General features: G+C 43.1%; 1 protein-coding gene across 3 annotated transcripts in view; it reads right to left on the bottom strand.

Moving 5' to 3' along the window:
* Positions 1-20,705, bottom strand: part of RANBP10 (RAN binding protein 10) — a 66,751-nt gene extending 46,046 nt beyond the window's left edge. The window contains exons 1-3 of one of the 3 annotated variants that reach the window (XM_082062443.1): positions 20,463-20,705; positions 19,503-19,614; positions 2,552-2,604 (exon numbers count right to left, since the gene is read on the bottom strand). In XM_082062443.1, coding sequence (XP_081918569.1) covers positions 2,552-2,604; positions 19,503-19,614; positions 20,463-20,661 — 364 coding nt within the window. In that variant the 5' untranslated portion in view covers positions 20,662-20,705. Of the gene's footprint in view, positions 1-2,551; positions 2,605-19,502; positions 19,615-19,754; positions 19,879-19,949; positions 20,418-20,462 lie in introns of those variants that run through there. The other 2 variants (XM_082062444.1, XM_082062445.1) reach the window with 2 other exon arrangements.
* Between the last annotated feature and the right edge of the window lie 71 nt (positions 20,706-20,776).

Genomic DNA, 20,776 nt, shown 5'->3' with positions numbered 1-20,776 from the left:
CTGAAGTCTCAAGTTCACTTTATGTTTTATTTCACTCAAAGAATTTGACATTCGCCACATAGAAACACTAGAAATAACACACTAGAAATAACAGTAGTGTAGATGCTTTGATTCAAACTGGCCACAAAACACTGCCCATGTAGCTCTTGGGCTTTAAAGCCATTTATCACAAGTGGTTTGGCTAATTTTTAGTCTCTAACTGGGGGGGGGGGCAGATTATTTTGGCTGTTGAATTTCAGGCCTGCACACCTATGACATTCAGTACATATCATCTCAGGTTAGTATTCAACTGCGTTTATATATAAACTGTGTCATAATCCCAGGAGAATCCTCAGTTAAGCATAATCTAACCAGCAGTCACCAGGCCAAGTCTACAAGACAATCCCACCCATCTTTCCATTGCAGAAGCCAGAGAGCCATTTCTGCAACAGAACATGTTCCCTTAGCAGCCCAACAACTCCTCTTCCAAGCAGCCAAGCACTTCAGCCATGGAAAGAGAATGATGGGACTCACGCTTAGCCTTGTACACACACATAACTCACTTGGGTCAGGAGGACGGGGGGCAGAAGGAGTGCAGAATCTGAAAACGGAGACTTCTGTAACTGTTGACACCAGAGCATCTTGATCTAGACATTCCCTACTTTTTTTGCAACCAATTATTGCTTGAGAAAACTAGCAGTGTCCTGCATTCCTCCTTCACACTGGTCTAGTTCTGAGAGGATGAAGACCTGTGACCTTACTTCTCTCTCCAATGGGTACATGCTGTAGTTGTCATAGTAATTAACAAATACAGTTTCCAGTAAGATGCAAATTCTTTAAAACATGGGTGTAACCATTTTCCCAAATACAGTTATCCTAGAAGTGTAAAACAACTAAGGAGGGAAGGGAAATCCAGAAGTCACTTAGTCCAAGCCCTGCTCAAAGGTCTGATTACATCAGGTCAGTCAAGGCCATATCCAGCTGAGTCCTAAATATCTCAAAAGTCAGAGGTTCCACAAGCTCTCCGGGCAGATATGAAATTACCAGAGAAAAACAGATGCACAGAAGGTTGTGCCCAAGTCAGACCAACAGATCTCAGGACGTGCCTCTGACTTCTCAAGGTCGATCAACGTGATCAAAGTGGCACCTGGAAAAGGAAAGTCTGTCTGCAACTGTCAGCCATGCTTGTGGTTTATGAAAGGCCCACATGCTGCCCATCACTAAAACAGTACTTACAGTTTCACTGGTGAAATTTTAATTGAACTTATTAACTAATGCAATTAGCCTACAGTTCCAAATTCCTTCTTTATCAATACAAAAGGTCCCAAATACTCCCTCATTCATTCCAAGATCTCCAGGCTTCTCTTCAGTAACAAGACAAGGCAGCTGTTCCACTGCAAAATTCAGCAGCAGATTTACAATTAAAAGAACAGACACCAGAAAGCTGGTGGTTTTCTGAAATCATCCACCTGCAGTCTCAGCAGAATTTCAGAAACATAGCTACAGAAATATGCATTTCAGAAATTTATAACAGAGATACAAAATCACATATTTTGCTAGCAGAATAGTCAGGATTTTCCTCCAATGCTGCAACTTTTTAAATTGGAGGTTTTAAGGAAAAAAACAAGCATATTCTGCTTTCTGAATACACAAGTTACCAGTGAAGGTGAAAGCAAAATCCTCACTGAGAAGACACTTCACGTGGGTCTTAACTGCAAACCCTACAAAGCTCTTCCTTTTGTTAGGACACTAATAGAACATTCTCCTTGCAGATACCAAGGTGCATAATAAGGGCCAAACACAGATTCCAGCTTTAAAACGACTCCACCAGAAGTAAATCACACCTAAGACAAAAAAAGCCCCCACCAATAGGAACCAGCTGTCATTCATTCTGGCACTTGAAGAACATTTACTTGCTACCAAATAGAGAAAACTTCTAGTTTCAAATCCAGCTGAACTTCCGCTACAGAAATCACTGTGTTGATCAAAATCTATAAATTATAATTTTACTTAATAAACTGGATATTGTTAATGAAAGATTAGCAATTACTTCTTTTTAAAACCAAGCTACTTAACCAACTTGGGGTAACACAAAAAACAAACATTTCAAACAAAAAAGCAACAGTATTAACTGGAAATGCCACTCTATCACATTGTTCTAGTTTTTCAGTGGGACGAGGGAGAGAAAAGAGGGGAGACAATATGACAGGCCAACTGTCCTGTCATTTTCAGATTCTTTCGAGCAAATTTGTCAAGTGAGATATATAAAATAAATGTCTAATTGTTTTGCTACTTATTTTTTCAGATTCAAAGAACTTTCATGTGCGAAAGCTCATAATCTTACCTATTACTTATTAGTTTAATATTAATTTCTATTAGCTGTTAAAATCATTATGGCTACCAGAAACTCAGTTTAGGATAACACTCAATATGTTGAAACTTCCATGCATTAATATTAATGATATTTTATTAATAGAAACATATTTGCTAGTTCACATCCATAAGTTAAAAATATTTCCAATGAACATTTAACACAGATTGCAAGCCAAACCAGATTTTAACAGTGACTTACCAGGAAGCCTGTTCATGTTGACCCCTTGAGCAGAAAGTCCTATTCCCATGTACCTTCAAAAAAAGCCAAACAAAATATCAGTCAAGCACAGAATGGTCAAGTCACAAGATTTCCTGTAGAAAAAATGCAAAAGAAAAAAAATCCACAAATCATTTAAGGTAAGAATGTTGAAATCACTAAGATTTTTCATTCCTTTTTTAGTCCTTTCTTGAATCAAAGACAATATGTCCACTACTCTTTAGTTCCCAATTGGTAGGAAAAGGACTGGAAAACAATAAGCAATTACAATTTTGAGGTCCAGGGGAGTGGTTGGTAAAATGCATTAGGACAGATATGGTCTATGAGAACAGATGTCTATCTGGCGCAGTGTGTGGCCTCCAGGTACAGCTGGTAGTGGATGCACAGGAGAGAGCAAACAGTTGTACATTCCAAGAACATTCTTTCATTGTCCGACAGGTATTTTACACCATTTCCTAAACAAAAGGTGGTCTTTCTGTATTTCACGCCACAATAGACCTTCCTCCATTAATGTGATCGCTTTCTGAACCTTTGTAAGCTCTTTGGAAAAACACCATCCTGCAGCTCCACCAGTTACTGCCCAAGCTCGTTTTCCTTCATACTTGCATTTTCAGAATTGGAAGAGAGGAACAGCATTTCTGTGTGAACTTTCTCAGGGAATTTCAAGCCCCCATTCACACTCCACTCCCCAGCAGTCTCTTCTCAAGGTTGAGTACTCTCAGTCTACTCCATGGTTCCTCATATGACAGCTCATCTGTACCTCTTCATACTCTTGTTGCACCTCCAGTTCTGTGTCTTCTTGGAGAAGCAGGGGAAACCAGAACCGCAAGCATTGTTCACAACACAAACACATGGTGATTATTACAAGCATCAGTATAATGATGTTCTCTGTTTTGGTTTCTACTCCTTCCCCTCTTGCTGTCTATTATTCCATTAATTTTTTGACAGCAGATGAGAACTGAGCTGATTTTTCCACGGAACTGGGACACAAAGAACTTGCTCCTGCATTGCAAGAGGCAGCTCAGAGCCCATTTTTTGTGTCAAGATTGGACTGTTTATTCTCCACCTGTGAGAATCATTTTCATCTATCCAGCCTGAAATGCATCGTTCATTTTATTGTCCTGTCACCCAGCACCATCAAATCTTTCTACAGTTCTTCGTAGTCAGTCCTTTATTTTACAACTCTGGTTCACCTCTCTTCAGAACAAAATCATACATGATCATAAGAACCTACTGCTGACCTTCCCTTCACCCAGCTCAGTGTTTTCCTGCCACAAGACTAAGGCTCTTCAAAGTTTCTTGGGGTGAACACTGACAAACAGGGTTGTGCCAACATAATGGCCACCTACAACCAAGACAGGTCAGCCCAGGTCCTTCAGCTCTCACCACAAATAAATTATGGCATTACAAAACACCAGGAAAGTGTTAGTGTTTGATAAAGGAAAATAGAAGACCACTGAACTTAGAAGAATACCCAAAAGAAGCTTTGGTAGCAGCCAGTTCAGGAGCAGAAAACTGAACCTCCTGATGGCATTAAGGGCAAACAAGTTTATCTCGGAAACTCCCCAGTCACAGAGGACATATTCCGGGACATTTGGCTGGATTCCCCATTTCTCATTTAGAAGGATAAAAAGAGATTTGTGAGGGTTTCCAAAATACCTAGGATATGCATTATTACGTAGCAAATCTGATATTCTCTGCAGAAATGCTAAAAGCCTGCAGCCTATGAAAAGAAGAGCTTGTTGAGACAGGACAGAGGACACGACGGGGAGATCCAGCTGGGACACAGCGTGCGCAGGAACACAACCGAGAGCTGAAGGGCTCCTGAGCCTTGAGGCCACTCAAAAAGGCAACAAGGAAGGTTGTGCTCTGCTGTAGAGATCTCAAGGACAGAAGACACTCTAAGAGGAAGCACCATGTGAGCGCTTTCCTTTGGATCCCTTTAAAAAAAAAAAAATAGCACCACGTATACCTCTGCTTCTCTGTAATCAAGACTTGTTAAACATCACACTCCACAGTTAATGGCTCAGCTTCATTCTTTAGAACCCTTGAATGAAGGCCAGATAACCCCTAATAATTTGTTCCTGAGTTTTATGGACAGATAACACTGTTTTATTAACCCTTGAACAGGAGCCAGATAATAATTTAAAAACAAAGATTTGCATGTGTTTTATTGACAAATGACATTGTATTAACTCTTTGACTTGAGCCAGATAATCCTTTAACAGCAATCACTGGCATTTGGGAGCCTCTAAATATTCCTGTTTTTGCAGAGCCCTTCATGTTCTCCTGAAACATCTCTTGCTTTTACAGATGTTCCAGCTTGCATCCCGTCCTCAATGTTTTGGGAGGGAGAAATACTCCTTTAATGTTTCAGAGCTTGAACCAGACGTCCCTCGAGTCATTTTGGTCAACCTTACTGCTTTTTTAGAATTAAATTTTGTTCTTTCCATTTTTCTCATCTAACAAAATTTCAACTTTTGGCAAGGTGTAACCCTACGCTCTTTCACCCTCGTGTCTAATTATGTCAACTACCAAGTTATTTTGAGTCTCTCCAGTAGTTCACACACATTTACACTGATGCTCCAACATGATGTATCTCTCCTTACTCTCCACACCATTTGGAAGCATTTTACCCTTATGATTGCATCTTCTTTATTAACTCTTCTTAAACAAGCTTCTTCAATTTAGATAGGTGCAGCCTTTGTATAGTGCTTCTCAAAGGACATTAAACATGAGTACTTATGGTCAGTGTTGCAGAGCAACTTATAAACACAAATTTTTGTAAACATTTTGTGCACTGCTCAGAGCATGAGTCAGAAGTGACATCCTTTCTCATGAGTTCCTGACCAGCCTTTCCAAAGCAGTCATTTATGGCATCTAAAAATTTAGTCTCACAGTCACGCGATACACACACATTTATAAAGAATAAACTGAATTTTAAGGACATGTTTACAGCCTTCCTGGCACAATATTGAAGATTTCTCCTCCTCCTATCTGCACAGAGTGCTCTGGCTCTTCCTCACCACCTTCTTAGCACCTTGGCAGATAAGTCAGCACGCTCATTAGTATTTCAGTTTTCTTATTCCTGCTGAGTCTGGAACCCCCTGCTGCTACTGAGTTCTCCTTGCTACATGGTGATTTTGCTGTTCCGATTTATTTTCAACTACATGCATGAGCAGCCGGGATCACAGGCCACAGCTAGAGCTACATTCCCGGTCTGCATTGCTTCAGAGCAATAGATCAGAAGTATCACCTCTGCCAATTGTTCGAGCCTCAAGGGAGCTGTGATTCAAGGACCCAAATTGTTTGGACACACAACAAAGGCATCATCTAAGCCTGGTGCAACAATACCAGAGTGCTTGGTCCTGACTCCGGCAGACCTGAAAACACCCCGCAAAAATCTGTTGAGGAGCAAATCGCTCAAATTACTCTGGCAGAACAATCCCCACCACCTTCCCCTGCTCACACCAGCGAGACAAAGACCTCTCGGGTTTACTGGCAGCTGCCAAATTTTGTTTAACACACATCTCAGCATAAGGAATGTTTCTTATGTCCTGATCTTTTTGGCTGAGCTGAGGGTGAAACTCGGTAAAACTGCGGCCACTTTGTCTCCTCTGTCGCAGCCTTGTCATGCGGTGCTGTCAGGTTCCTCAGGTCCGGTATCACACAGCACAGCTCCCCTGGGCAACTCCATCCCTGCAAACGGCCCGAGGGTGCTTGCCTGTTCTTCTGCCCCTACTTCTGCTGATGTTAGCACATCTGGAATTGAACTGAGAGAGCGGACAGCACTTCTGCACACCTTGGTGCAGTTTTATGAGAATGCTGGCTGCAGCACTTCAATGGCTTCCCCTCCGTCCCCAACCCTCGCTGGGTCCTCGCACTGCATTGACACCACCAGGGTGGCAATACTGAACAAACTGTTGGAAATTTCAGGAAATAACGTAATTGTTGAACTCGGATAAAATAGGTCATCTCCCACTTCAGCTTATCCTGCTTAGCTTTATTATTTTCTGTGCAGATTCATCCTCCCTCCTTTGTGTATTGCAGCAAATCCCATGCACATAACCAAGGGCAAAAACGCACAGAACAGCATCTTTCCGTTTTCAGACAACACAGTTTCAAATTAGGGCTAGAAGCTTGTATTTTCATAAAAAAGAAAGTACAACAAATCCAGAAATTCTAAATTTAAGATTACATTTTAATCTAGATACACACTACCATGGAAATGTGTCACTGGGAAAGGAAAAAAATTGAACATGACCACAAGGCTTCCTGGTTCACAAAATTTTGCTCCTCAACTTATGCTCCCATGTAAAGCTTGAGAAAAACTTTAAAAATAAGATCATAATGACCGTAGAATTATACGCAGAATTTGCAGACAACCTAAAATAAAATAAGACTCCCTCACCATGCTGGGTTTCAACTCCACAGCCTACACGTACATCCTGAACTTCAAAATGTCACATACTCGAGTGCTGGTTATTGTTTCAGAAGATGCTAGCTACTTTTTTTCCCCAACTACTATAAATTAATGTATCAGAAGTGACACATGAAATGAGCTTTGAGATCTACAAAGTCTCAGATTTAAATAAAAAAAAAAAAAAAAAAAAATTGCTCTATTCTCTTGAAAACTGAGAAAAAATAAATTCATGTTCAACTCCTCCACCATGAAAAGCATCGGCTGCTTTCTGAACATCTTCGTGCAGAACGGCTCCTCACTTCCTTGATTCCAAATGCTCCAAACCAGTTTTGCACATACAACAAATTCAAAACTAGTAAAACATTACTGGTGTGCATCATCAAGCACAACCTACTGCCTGGGTTTTTTAAATGAATAAATTATAATATTCAATATAATTCAACATAAATCTCTATATTCTGCATCATCCCTGTTTCTGGAGGTTTCAGGTGATGATGGATTCCATACGGGGTGCCCATTATCTGAGGCCCTTTTTGAGGGATTCAAAGAGCCTCTTAGAAGATGATGCACAGCAAGTGAAGCACTGATACAGCAGTACACAAGAAATGTAGGAAACATCAGCACCCACTTCCAAATGGGGGGAACAAAAAAGAAAAAGAATTTTTTGAGGATTTTGGGTGATGATCCATTTAAATCCATTATCCATCATACATAAGATATATACCTTGATTAATGCCAGGCAAAAGCAACCTCCTAAAACCATCTTCTCAGCAGTGAGCACTGAATACTTGGGAACTGCCCCCCACTCCAGATCAGAAGCTTCAAAAATGCTGCATCAGTAGATCAATTCCAAATAGAGCAGACAGACAAAAATAAACGCAGACACATGCCAGTGATTCAATCCCAAGTCATTCCCACTTACCAGCAGCCTCGGCAGTTACCATAGCACCAGATTTTTCCAGGACTACTGCACCTCCGTCCTGCCCAGTCACTACTGGTTGCTTTTTCAAATTTGAATGGACTGAATCAGCCACACTTACCACCTGTCACAACATCAGCTCTGCCTCTTTTATCCACACACCAGCTCTCCCCGACCACCACAGATGAAGAACAGACCTTGGCTGTAAACCCTCATGCCAGAAGATGCTCCACGCACGCCTCTGCCCAGCACACAACCAGCACTGCCAACATTTTCGCCCCTAGATCTTACAGCACCGTGACTGTGGCAAAATTAAGTTCTAAGAGAAAAAGCTTTTTGGTTCCCTCCCCCCAGTTCCCAAGCACTTCAGCAGCAAACACCAGCACATATGCTTCCCCAACACAGGGATGTTTAAATAGGACAGAATTCACTTCTGCCTCCTGGGAGAACTCATGTGGCTGATTGTGCAGCGCAGATATTTCCAATGTTGCAATTTAAATTTGTATATGTAATTTTTTTTTGCTTCTGCCAATAAAAGACAGACAGAAGGAGCCAAAACAATGATTGTACGTCTGAATTAAAGTTTAACTCATAAAGATACAACAATCTCAGACGCACTGACTCTGCCAAAAAGCATTTAAAAAAAGACAGACCCAATGTGACTGTCACTGGGCAGAAATTATCCAAAAAGCTACAAGAAAAGTTATTTCACAGGAGTAGCAGTATTTGACTAAATTCAAACCAAGGGATCTCTTGAAGAGGTTGTTTTAAGCATCACCGTCATACAAGTAGGAGAACACAGCGATGGCTGCGTTTGGTTTGTCCCCAGAAGGCGAATTGACTCATGTGACAAGCAATACTTCCAGTCAAATATGTTTCTTCAGAACAAACATGACACCCAGAGATCCTGCCAAAAAGTCAACCTAAGTTTTTTGGCTAGTCTAAAGCTACTTTGTGTGAGCAACCCACAAAAATCCTCATGAACCCAGCAGAAAAACTTAAGAACAGACCTGCCCTTTGACAGCAAGCAGCTAATGCTGAAATTCCAGTACTTACATCTATTTGGCTTTTCGAAGGTCGGAATGAAGAACTGGTTGGGTAGGACAGAACTCGTGTATACCTGTACTTTATATTCTGCAGTTTTAGGGATCCCAGGAGCAAAGAACATCTCCCTTTGAATGCCGGGAAAGCACCCAGCACTTGGGAAGCACTGCTATACACAAAATAAATAAAGGTGGGGCAGAAGGAGGGAGAAAGCAATTAGTCCATGGTCATAACTGGACCTGGGCAGTATACTTTAAACAAAGAAGTATTTCTTTACCCAAAAAGTTACAAGACTTTCTCCAAGAAACTTAAAAAGTGTACTTATCTCAAATGCCAGTTCTGACAATTAGCAGAGCAGATTTATTAAGGCTCTGCCATGATGGGAAAGATATTATAGTTTCCCTAATTATTTCTTAACCTGTTGAAAGGTCAGGATGGTGAAACACTCTATACCACTCTGCTTCCACGTGCCTGTGAAGTTTGCCTAGAGAGCACAGAAAATCCACCCCATCTGAAAGCTGAGGAAACGAAGGTGGAAAACCACACTGGTTTAGCATCGGTTGGCTACCTAATGGTCCCAGGCCCAGAACTCTTCTTTACGGTGCCACACCTGACGCTGTGTCTCTCCTTCCCACATGCTGAGATACACCGAGGCCCAAACTTAACGAGTTAAAAACAGAGACACTAAATAATTTGTTTTGTAGGCCATGACTTCCAATGAATCAGTCATTTCCTGCTCAGTTGGTGAACTAACAATACCACCAACGTGTGGTAGAAATTCCTGGAACTGGCATTTTATTATGTGGCTGAGCCAAGACCAAAGCACCCAGCTCAGCCATGAGTGAAACACGGGATGTTCCTCTCATCCAGAGAGGAGTTTGTGATTCAAAGCCTTACTGCATCCTGCCATTATTTCCTAATAGCCACACCTATCTGGTAGGAATCCTGTCCTCCCAGCTATCATGCACCCCACTCCTCCAACACACACAGTTCAGTCTAAAATAATCAAGCTAGATTACTGAAATAGAGATTAATAATACACCTCATCACACTGGTGGCATTTCAGAGACTTTCAGAGTCTCTTGTGCAAAGCCCTGAACTATCATTCTTCTTGTCTGTGGAGGGCCCTGACTTCATGCCAGGTTTTAAGAGTGGAGAGAAGTGATAACCCGTATCAATTTACCACCTGAAACCACATTGTTGCAGTTAAGGTGGGGGAAGGGGCATGTTATTTAAAGCAGTGAAAAAACAAGTTATATCTGTCTAAAATAAATTGCCTATGGTACATAAAATACTGGATTCCAACTGTCTCTGATTCCTCAGTCTAACAATATTTATTTTCAAACTACTTCATAATGGAATATAGTGAATCTCTAAAGTGGAAGCAGCTCTGGGTTTATTCGTGGATATTGTGCTGTCCTGTAACAGTGCTTCAGAAATAGCACTGACAGGCTCCAGAAAGAATCCCAATTCCCCAAGCAGAGGTCAGTAAAGACAAATAATGCAAGGCTGAAAAGAAGTAGATAAAGGCAAGAAAATAAAATTTGTAAGAGCTCACTAAAAGAGCTACAAGCATCCTGAGGCATGGAGGAGTCCACTGCACGTCAGCCCTTAGAGAGGCAGAGAAGCTCTAAAAGCCAAAGAGCACAGAAGAGAAGGTGAGCGAGCAGAACAAAACCGAGAGGCACTAATCTGGTAACTTAACACATCTTCTCAGTCTCTTTGTGACTAAATGCTGACAAAACTGCAAAGGAAGAATAAAAACTCTTTTTGCTAGACGAAGGTGTCACCTTCCCATCTCCCATCTTCCCATCTGCCAGCCACAAAACAGTCAAGTCTGTCCCTTTTCTGGGCCGTATTCAGGAAGGGAAAAATTGATGATGTATATTAACAATATATGGAGGAATGCTGAAAGACAGAAAACACTAATCAGAGATTGAAGACTTCAACACTATTTAGGAGAGAAAAGGCATAATGCAAGCCTATAAAATCACCGCTAGGATCCAGCCACAATAACCAACTTCTCCACCTGGCACAAGCAACTGCACCCCAAGCCTGGTGTCCCGCCAAGTTAGTTTTCCAACTTTAGATTTTTCACTCTTGACAGCTGACTTGTTCTCTAAGTCAACTGGTATTCAACAAAGTTGACATAAACCATGTCAGTGGCAAATGGCGCATTCACTCTGGGAACAGCATAAAGCATTACTGACATTAATTCTCTGATTATTTATTCCGGCTACACCCAACCGAACAAGTAGGAATTTTGTTCAGTTCGTCCTGCTGATTAACAAACCTCACTTGCAAATGCATGGGTCAGAGTTGCTGAAAATTTTTATCCAACATGTTAGAGAAGTTTAAAAGGTTTCCACAACTGAATGGGCTTAAGATTGTTTGACTGCCAGTCTAAGCAACAGGCCATTTTCCCAGGCATGAACAAAGCCTAGGAATCAGCAAAGACAGACACTAGAGGTTCTGGAAATATCTAATGGAAAAGCATTGAAAAGAGGACAAGTAGAAGCTGCAAGTTCCACACTATAGCCTAACCTTGTATTTTGATCCATCACAACAGTCAGTTTCAAACAGCAGCTCAGGTTCTGGTTTTCTCCACTAAAACACAGGGGGAACAATACAAATGCAAGACCCAAACCAGAAGAAAACACTCTGCTGCCAGGTGGCTGGTTCTCTTAAGAGGTATTCTCTCACCTTAACAGGCTAATTTGCTCTGGTTTAGGCTTCAGTCGGGAAACTGGTAGTAACTATTCTCATGCAAGGAGGATTTACCTGCTAACACAAGTTTTCATTAAATGACAGAAAAAAAAAATAACAGCAATATTTACACAATTTTGTAACGTGGAAAACACATTACAGAAAAAGTAACACACAGAAAGTTTTGACGGATGTATTTATGAAACAAGAATACTTTCTCTTTAAAACAATACCAAATAGCCAGAGAGCTGGGGAGAGCACTGGGGAAGCAACACGTGCTGAATTCGCAGATCTACACATGGGGCATTTTCACGAGAAGGAAAAAAGCCAGATGTGGAGAGCATCGACACAAAGAAGTGGTCAACAAGAAGATTGTATCTCTAGGTTTGAAAGTGTCCTGTGGAAACAGAGATCCAGTCTTATACCACAGGTACAGTGCAAACCCCGTTCCTGGAAAAGCAGTTCAGAAAATGAATCTGGCAGCGCAGTCAACGTCACACGGTTAATTCAGCTTCACAGGGGCAGTGGCAGAGCTGAAAAAAAGGAGTTGAGCTTCACAGTACGGATAAATTCTTTAGCAGCTCATCATCCCAGAGCTCCACAAGTGAAGGAAAAAAAGTTTCTGCTCTATAAATGTTACGCAACTCATACAATTTAATTATTAAACAGAGAATTGCTTAGATCTATAAGCCTGGAAGATTTAAATAATTAGTTCTCATTATTCTGTTATTTGAGTTATTAACTGTAAACATATTCTGAAAAGCTGAAGCATAATTATGTTTTAAATACATTCTAAAGATGCTCAGGTGATTTTGCAAGAGCTGACTTTTGCTATATTCCTACCTTTTCTATAACACATACTCAGAAATAGCAAAATAGGGAGGGAGGAGGAGAAAAAAAACCCCACACAACTTTTGCTGAAATTTTTCTTCTTTACTGTTCAAAATCTCCCAACTCTAACTGGAAGAAAACAAAACAAAATCACAAAACACACACAAAAAACACAGAGAAAAAGAAGTTATCACAGACTGAAACCCAGGAGATCGCAGATTTCAGACACACCTAAATGCCCACATCACAAGCAAAAAAGTCACACATCGCCACCAATACTTCAGCTTTGTTTCCTAATTTCACAAATTATTTTAATGAAACATTTATATTCTACTATTACAATGGATGGGCCCATGATACTGCTATAAAGCACCGAGTTTCACTTTCCACTGCATTGATTTACAAAATAAAAAAGCAATTAAAAGAAGAGTTACCAATTGCAAGTCAGATATTCCAACCTCACAACTTGCCTTACACTGAAAAAACTGCCCTCAGTATTAATCCCTTTCGCAAGACTTTAGGCGAACAACTACATAAAAATAACAACTCATGAGATGTCATCAATTGAAGAGAAACCTCCACAGAAATGAGAGCGTCTCTACACTTCGGAGCATAGAAGCTCAGTCAGTCAGTGGCTGAACAGGCGAGACTTGCCCGGGCTAAACTGTTTGCAAATGGGAACAAGGTGCGAACTGTTTAATGAACCTACTCAGGGGGATTTATTTGTGTGTTGGTTTGTTTAAATGAATGTCTGTGGAACAGCACAAATTCAAGTATGCAGACATACCTGCAAACAGAAGAACAACCTGCTCTCTGTGCTGGTTTGGGATTCTTGGAAACCAGGATGGAAAAAATAAAAAGGGGGAGGAAATAAATTATTTACAGGCTTATCAGATACAAATAAGGGATCACACAGCACGTGCAGACACTAGAAATCCTCAGCTGCCCCAGAATATTCCTTGTCCTTCCCCACAGCCACATCCAGACACACATGACACTGTTAAGGTGTTCGCAGTGTAACCAGCCGATGGACACACACAGACAATGTGCCCCTAAAGCCACCGACATCAGAGCACTTCATGGACACGCTTCTATCAGCATCTGGAAACCATTAGAGCACACGAGTGAAAGGCTTTTCAAAGAGCAATCACACCATATGCTGAAGTGAAATGGAAAGTTGGCAAGGAGAAACACAAGCAAGGAAGAGAGGGGGAGATTACTTGTTCCTAATGTAAAGACTGCTGAACAACCAATACGTCTGACCTTTATTTTTCTTTTTCACTAAGAGATACACTAAGTTATTTTTAAGTCTCAGATATGGTGCACTTGTATAAGAAAGCTAAAGGAAAATTTTATTATAAATAAACTATGGTGTGGATTAAGCTAGATTAGCTCTTTGGCTGCTCTCCTCCAAGGAGTCTTTCCTTCCTCTCTCAGAAAAATGCCCACAACCTACACTAGTGCTGACCCACAGCTCTGGACAACAGGATGCACATCTCAAAGCAACCATCAAACACTTCAAGCCAGTTGTGTGAAGTTGCCAAAACATCCTTGCCCATGTCTTCCCCACCCTCCTTCTTCTGCCCATGTCTTCCCCACCCTCCTTCTTCTGCCCATCTGGGTCTCGTTCCCCACTACACTCACAGAAAGCACCGTATCAAGGACTGATCCAGCAAAAGGAACAGTTAACATGATCCAGCTCATCACAGAGTCACTAGTGCTGGCACAAAGGGAAAAAATCATGGCAAGAAGAAAATTCAGACTGGCTCTTTCAGCAGCCTTCCTGAGACAGCTCAAAGTCCTCGTGAAACCGCCTGGCTCCCCGGCACAAAGGGCTGAGCCACTTGGCACCTCTCTGCCTGCAGACCACATGTGCTCTGTCTGCACAGAACACGTGGAGCCGCCGTGGACAGGCACCGAGAGGTCAGAGCTGCTGCAGAACGCCAGAGCATCCATGAGTGAGACACTGTCCAAAACCAAACAGTGACCAGGAAAGACAGCTGCTGACAGCAAACTGCCACTGCCAAGGCAACCCGCAGGCTGCTTCACTGGCTTTCTCAGGAGCAGCTCAGAAATGGAGAAGGGGATGCAGGACAGGTGACTTCTGCTAGAATCAGGAATCCACACACAGTCAGGGTTGGCCTCTGGATGTTCTCCCCAGTCACACTCCATCACAACTCACTGTACAGCTGGGGGATGTAAAACAGGTCAGGAAACTGAAACAGCAGTCAGGAGCAAGCACTGCCACCCATGAGACAATCCACCTGGCCCCAGCGTAATGAGGACAACGAAAATGACCTGTCCTCCTGAGTCACAGCAGCCTGTAAGTTGTGGGTTGACTGCCCTGCCCCAATGAGTCTTATGCTGTTCCTGTTTACCAAGCAGAGAACATCTAATGGGCAAACAGAAGCTGTGAGATGTGCTGACAAATCAACAGCAAACAGCAACATGTATTTCAGAGAGAGGATAAGAGCCCAGTGCTTCAAATATAGTTAAGGTTGAACTGTTATGAACACCATGGTGATAAAACCAGGAGTTATTTGTGGCAGCTCAGGAACCTAAGAGTCACACACACTTCTGACAGTCTGCTCATCTGAGGAATGCTGGAACCCAGCCATGCAGAGAACCATGGAAAGACCTGGACTGGAAGGGACCTTGGGACCTTCCCTCTTCTTCCTTCTGCCCAAAGCATAAGTAACTCTGAAAGTCATACCAGGCCTTGACCAGGAAAATTTGAAGACAGAGGTGTCATAGCTTCTCCAGGCATCCTATTCTGGTGCTTAACCATTTTCACAAGGAAAATTCTTTCCTATGTCCAACTGGCATTTCCCTTGCCACAACTTGTGACCCATTGCCTCTTGTCCTTTTGTTCCAACTGACAACACTCAGGAGACACACACACAATGACTCCGGAATTAATTACTCAGCAAGTCTTAAGAAAAAACTGTTCAAGAACAATTTGAATGGAACCAAATGAGGGTTGCTGCAATCCTACCCTTCCCTCTCCCAGCTCAGCTCATCCCTTTATTTACTCTCCTTCAACACACATCAGGAAGCAGAACCCTAAAAAGTATCCTCAATTAAAAAAAAATAAAAAGACAGCAATTTCTGACAGTGACATCAACAGATGAAATCATCATAATTATTTTGATGCGGCCAGTTTTCAGACAGTTATCTCCTTGAACCAGCTCACCACAGGACTGGGTTACAGATTGTCAGCATGAGGGAAGGCACAGAAACACAAGGCAAAGGGAAGGGCAGAATCCCACAATCTGAACTTGTATCATCTTAACGTGCTGTGGAACCACTCCCTGTGTGTTCAGCACAGACAAGGAGGTGAGAAGAGGGCTGGAACTAGAGACAGCAAACTAAATTCTCCTCTACTCGCTGAGAATAAGGACCATCTTCCCAAACAAATATTAGCACAAACAACTGATCAATCTACTGACAGATCTGGTTTGTTACATGTTACTCAATCTCCCTCTCCCAGAACAAAACAAAAAAATACCCCAGTAAATAAATATGACCTCTTATAAACGAAGACTAAAACCACCAGGACAAGAAATGACCACCATTCAGCTAAAAGTAAGTCTCAATCATCCTTCTTCAACTCAAAGGACTGTGGTTATATCTCAGTGCATGAGCAGTGGAAGATCCAAAGTTAATAAATGCTGATAAATCTGAACAGTTTCTTAAGTGCACCAAATGGACTCCTTGCATGCTGTACTTCCTTTGAAATATCCACCAGCAAAATAAGCTACATTTTACCAGTGACGAGATAGAAAAGTCTTTCAATGGTAAAGGGAGAGTTTTCAAAATAATTTCATTTGCTTCTTTAACAAAAGCACCTTTACGGAGCAGTTGCATTAAAGAGCTGGTGAGAAAGTCAACACAGAAGAGGAAGGTTTTCAGCCAACTGCAGATGCCGTGTTGTGGCCGCCTAAACCAACTCATGTCTCGTGCTGCTGCAGTCCCTCCATCTTCCTTCATGCTGAGCTTTGCAAAACCAAGCAGAGAGGTAACCTGCCTGAAAAACGGGGCGAAGGGAGAGTGTTTGTTTTTACTGCTAGGATACAATGTGGTGGGAGGAAACAAAGGAGAAAACCACAGAGTACTGGATTTAAATCACCTCCCTTCTGTTACTTTCATAGGGCTGAGGAGGTAAAAAGGTGATGCTGATCCCTCAGTTGTCTCAACAGCTCAGATTTCTCTACCAAAGAGACACCATCAAGCCAGAACTGACACTGTCTGACGCCAATTCAAGAACCGTCTTACCACAGCACATCATATACGGGCAACATCTCTGTCAGGCTGCAAAAAGTCTTCATGTGAGCTTCAGAATTCTTACATCTCCAGTAAAAGCCACTGGGAGCTTCCATCCCATTTCTTACCTGCAACCTTAGATTCTGTTGTTTATTAGCAACTGTCAGCACCTAACCACAGCATGGAGCACTAGACTAACAATTTATTAGCGCAGAAAGGTAACACCTTTGAGTTATTGAGAAAAAGATATCAATCAGAACTCCTCAAATTTGTTCCACAGTATTTTTTGATTAAGTCTTGTTTTGTGAGTCACTCACATTTTAAACTCAGATGTGAAAAGCTATCACAAACTCCAGCGAGAGAGACATAGTAAAGTGTATCACCTGACCCTTACCTCACCAACCTGTACAGCATAAATAAAACAACCAGCTATAGAGCAGAGACTTTACACCAGAAGTACTGATTCTGGAAATTAGCTCAGAAGGATTCTTCCTCTCCCCTTGCTGAAGAGCTTCCAGTTGCATTCCTAGGGACATGCTTTACCACTTACACCACTTGAAAACTCCCTTTCATTCCGTCCAATCCTTTCTTTAGACTTCTGGACTTCGATTCCTTTAAGCTGAAGCCACCATGGTGTCATAAACACTGGAAAGCTTCCTAAGACAAAAATACATCTGCCACTGTTCACTATTACAACATACCAAGCCTCCAACGGGCTGACTGCAAGCTATCAAAGATGAGACACACAAGAGCATCTTTTTCAGTGACAGACAGGCAGCAGCTACAATATTAATTCACAATTACAAATCCCCAGCACCACAGTGTGCAAGGTAAAAAACAGAGCTCTCTCTACCAGGAAAAGAAAGACAAGGCACGGGAGTGGCTGAGCCACCAGAGAGGCTCCCAAAGGCTCCCCGGCGCCCTGACTGCGGATCGCAGCCACCAACATCGCGTGTTCACGTTGCTGTGATAATACGCACGGTTCCACATCTTTGAAAGTGCTCCTGGAAACAGTAATTATAGAATAAAAACAAAACCACCCTATTAATATAGAAAATTGATCTTGGGAAACAAGCAGTAAATTCTTTTATGTCCCTGTAAGATTCATCTAGAACATAGTAAGGATTAAGTGCTGTTCAGTGACCTTTCGTAATGTCATTTCTTTGGAAAATGGTCTTGAAGTTCACTGTAAATTACTTTAATTTTAGTAGTTACATAAACTAATCAAGTGCAGGGTTTTAAAACAGAGACAAGCAGTTAATCACCACATCAGTGCACTGAAAGAATAAGGATGGTCTTTTCCCTGCATTTGTAAAGCATTCAGCCCAGCATCCACCTCTGCACAGATAACCCAATTGTTATCACAGGTCTAAATGCAGAACAATTTGAGATATTTTGCAAGTCCCTTTAAAAACAGGCCACCTCTGATCTCAACAATGCCAGCAGAATATTTCAACAGTTAGAAATTATTAACTTGATTTCCGGTAGGAATGTTTGCTGCACTTCCCTAAGACCCCTAAGCTGGCCAGAGTTCAAATGTTATTCTTGAAGGACTGGATTTATTAATTCCACTCAATACCTTCTCCTGTGCTGCTTTCCCTTCCGGACAGTTGTATCTATGATATTGATCCTTTAGCAACAAAAAATGCCAAACACATACACACAGCAGGCTGACAATACCTTTAAGATGATTAAAAATGAAATCTACACTAGCAGTAGAAACCCAGACTTTGTTAGCGATGCCCTTTTATTGCTTTCCCACATTTCCCAACATCGTGAATATGGTTTTAAAGGAACTCCACGTACATCCTTGTTCAGTTACATTTTTGATCCAAATAATGCCCAATATGGTGACCACAAGACTGGATGAGATTCAAAACCTGCTGCCAGTTCAGTTCCCTGCGGTGCTGCCCAGACAAGGGTGGCTGCACCAAATGCTACCAACAGGATTTGCTGCTTCTGCAGCTCCTCCACTTGCTGCTGTTCATGGTATTGACTGACAGGGCAAACGCAGCCTCCACAACAGCCTACGGTATTAAATATTACTACTGGCTGGAAAAAACCTTCTCATATTTAGCATTCTGGTGGCAGCAGTGTCACAAGCTTCCACAGTTGCTTTCTGTCACAAAACTCCGTGGTGCAATCTATCTTGACACAATGACACGAGTCCAAGTTCAGGTCCTACACTATAGATGACAGAAACAGCACAGATTCTAGTTTATATTCACAATCACCTCATTTCCTTCTCTTTCAATATCTTTTCCTTGATCATGCTTACCAGGTTTCAGAAACACACTCTCAGAAGTTCTCCTTCCAGTGCTCAAGCGCAGCTAGGACTACTCTGCTCCACACAAATATCTCTCTAACAGTCCAAAATTAAGTTCAAGGTTCCTCCGTTCTATTTCACTCCACTTCTGAGGCCTCATAATTCCAGAAATCAGAGTGACCAGACCTAGCTAGCAAGAGGAAAAACTACTTTAATTTAAATTGCACCAGAGACCCGAAGTTTCCTAATTTTTTAAAACTGCCCACATCAAACAGCACAGAGAGCAGCTGTGTAAGTGCCTCCACTTCCAGTGCGTTCTACCACATTTACCTCTATTAACCAGAGAATGTAACTCCCCTGTGATGGACCCGCCTGTTCCACCCGACAGCCACGGGACCTCTAACCCTTCCGGAAAGGAGGTCAGAGCAGAGCAGAACTGCTCAATCACATCACCAATCATTGACAGGAATAAGGCACTTACCCATCTCTACCTTTACTGACAATCTTCACCTCAAAATAATAAATGCCACAGGCTGCAGGGATGGGGTGTGTAGCCCGGACTGAGGCAGCATCTTTGTGATTTTTACCGTGACCTGGGAAAGAAGAGAAATGTAAGTCCGGATGGGATTTGAACACTCACACGGTTTGCTCCATAACACTGCTATCTGAACACAGCGGGGATTTCTGCATATGCAACAATTTAGAACACATTTTTCAGAGAACTAGAACATACAGTCCTGCACTGCCACCGTGACCATTCCCCACACTACAAGCACTGGAGTTTTTCTTTGTTTCCACTATCAAGTCGTTGATAAGGACTCACAGCACTACCTCTCCCCCTCCCCACATACATAATTTGAAAACTAATGTACACAAACAGAAGACAAAACGATTACACAAGAGGGGAATGACATCAGTGTTTACTAACCAGGCAGGAAAAGGAATGATCGGTTCTCCGCGGGGTGGGGAGGGAGAACAGCCTCCAATAGCGAGCAAGAAAAACTCCAGTGTGATTCCCCAAGTCCTACGAGTCTGCGAGCAGCTATTTTGTGTAAAGTCCAGGAGCCAAAGCCCCTGTTACACAGCATGGCGGTGCCATCCGAGCCCTGGGCCGGGTTTTAAACGGGATGACAGAGTAAACGGACCATCTGGCTGCACAGAGGCGCCCAGGCCCGGGCTGGTGACACTGCAAAGCGTGACACAAGGCAGCAGCTCCGCCGGGGTCCCGACCGGCTCTGCCTCCGCCTGCCCGGCCCTGCGGAACCCGCGCCGGGCTGGAGGCCCCGGCCCAGCAGCACACAGGCCCACGACCGGGGCTCCCCGCGCTGCTCCCGGCCCCGCCGCCGCTTCCCCCGGGGCTGTCAGGCCGTCCTGGCCCACCCGCCGCCCGGCCGGACCCGGGGCCGAAGCCGAACCCGGCGCCGCCGCCCCAGCCCGGCACCTTTGTAGTGGACGCGCAGGTTGCCCTGCGAGAGGCCGATGTAGTTGTACTTGTCCTTGGGGCTCCAGGAGCGCGGCAGCGGCGTCTCCTCCTGGTTGACGGCGGGGTAGAGGCGGCGGAGGCGCTGGCTCAGCTCCTGCTCCTCGGGCGGGCCCGGCAGCGCCGCGTCCCCGCCGTGCAGGCTGCCCGCGTCCGCCATCTTGGATTCGCTTTGTGTCACCGGGCGGGGAGCGAGGCCCGGCTCCGGCCGCCAGCCAATGGCGTGCGAGCGTGGCCACAATGGGGCCGCGCTGCCCGACGGGAAGCGGAGTCCG

This window comes from Streptopelia decaocto, assembly GCF_964273445.1.
Source record: "Streptopelia decaocto genome assembly, chromosome: 11".
NCBI classification, from domain to species: Eukaryota; Metazoa; Chordata; class Aves; order Columbiformes; family Columbidae; genus Streptopelia; species Streptopelia decaocto.
The sequence above is the reverse complement of the archived record's forward strand: the minus strand, read 5'-3'. Positions and strand labels throughout refer to the sequence as shown.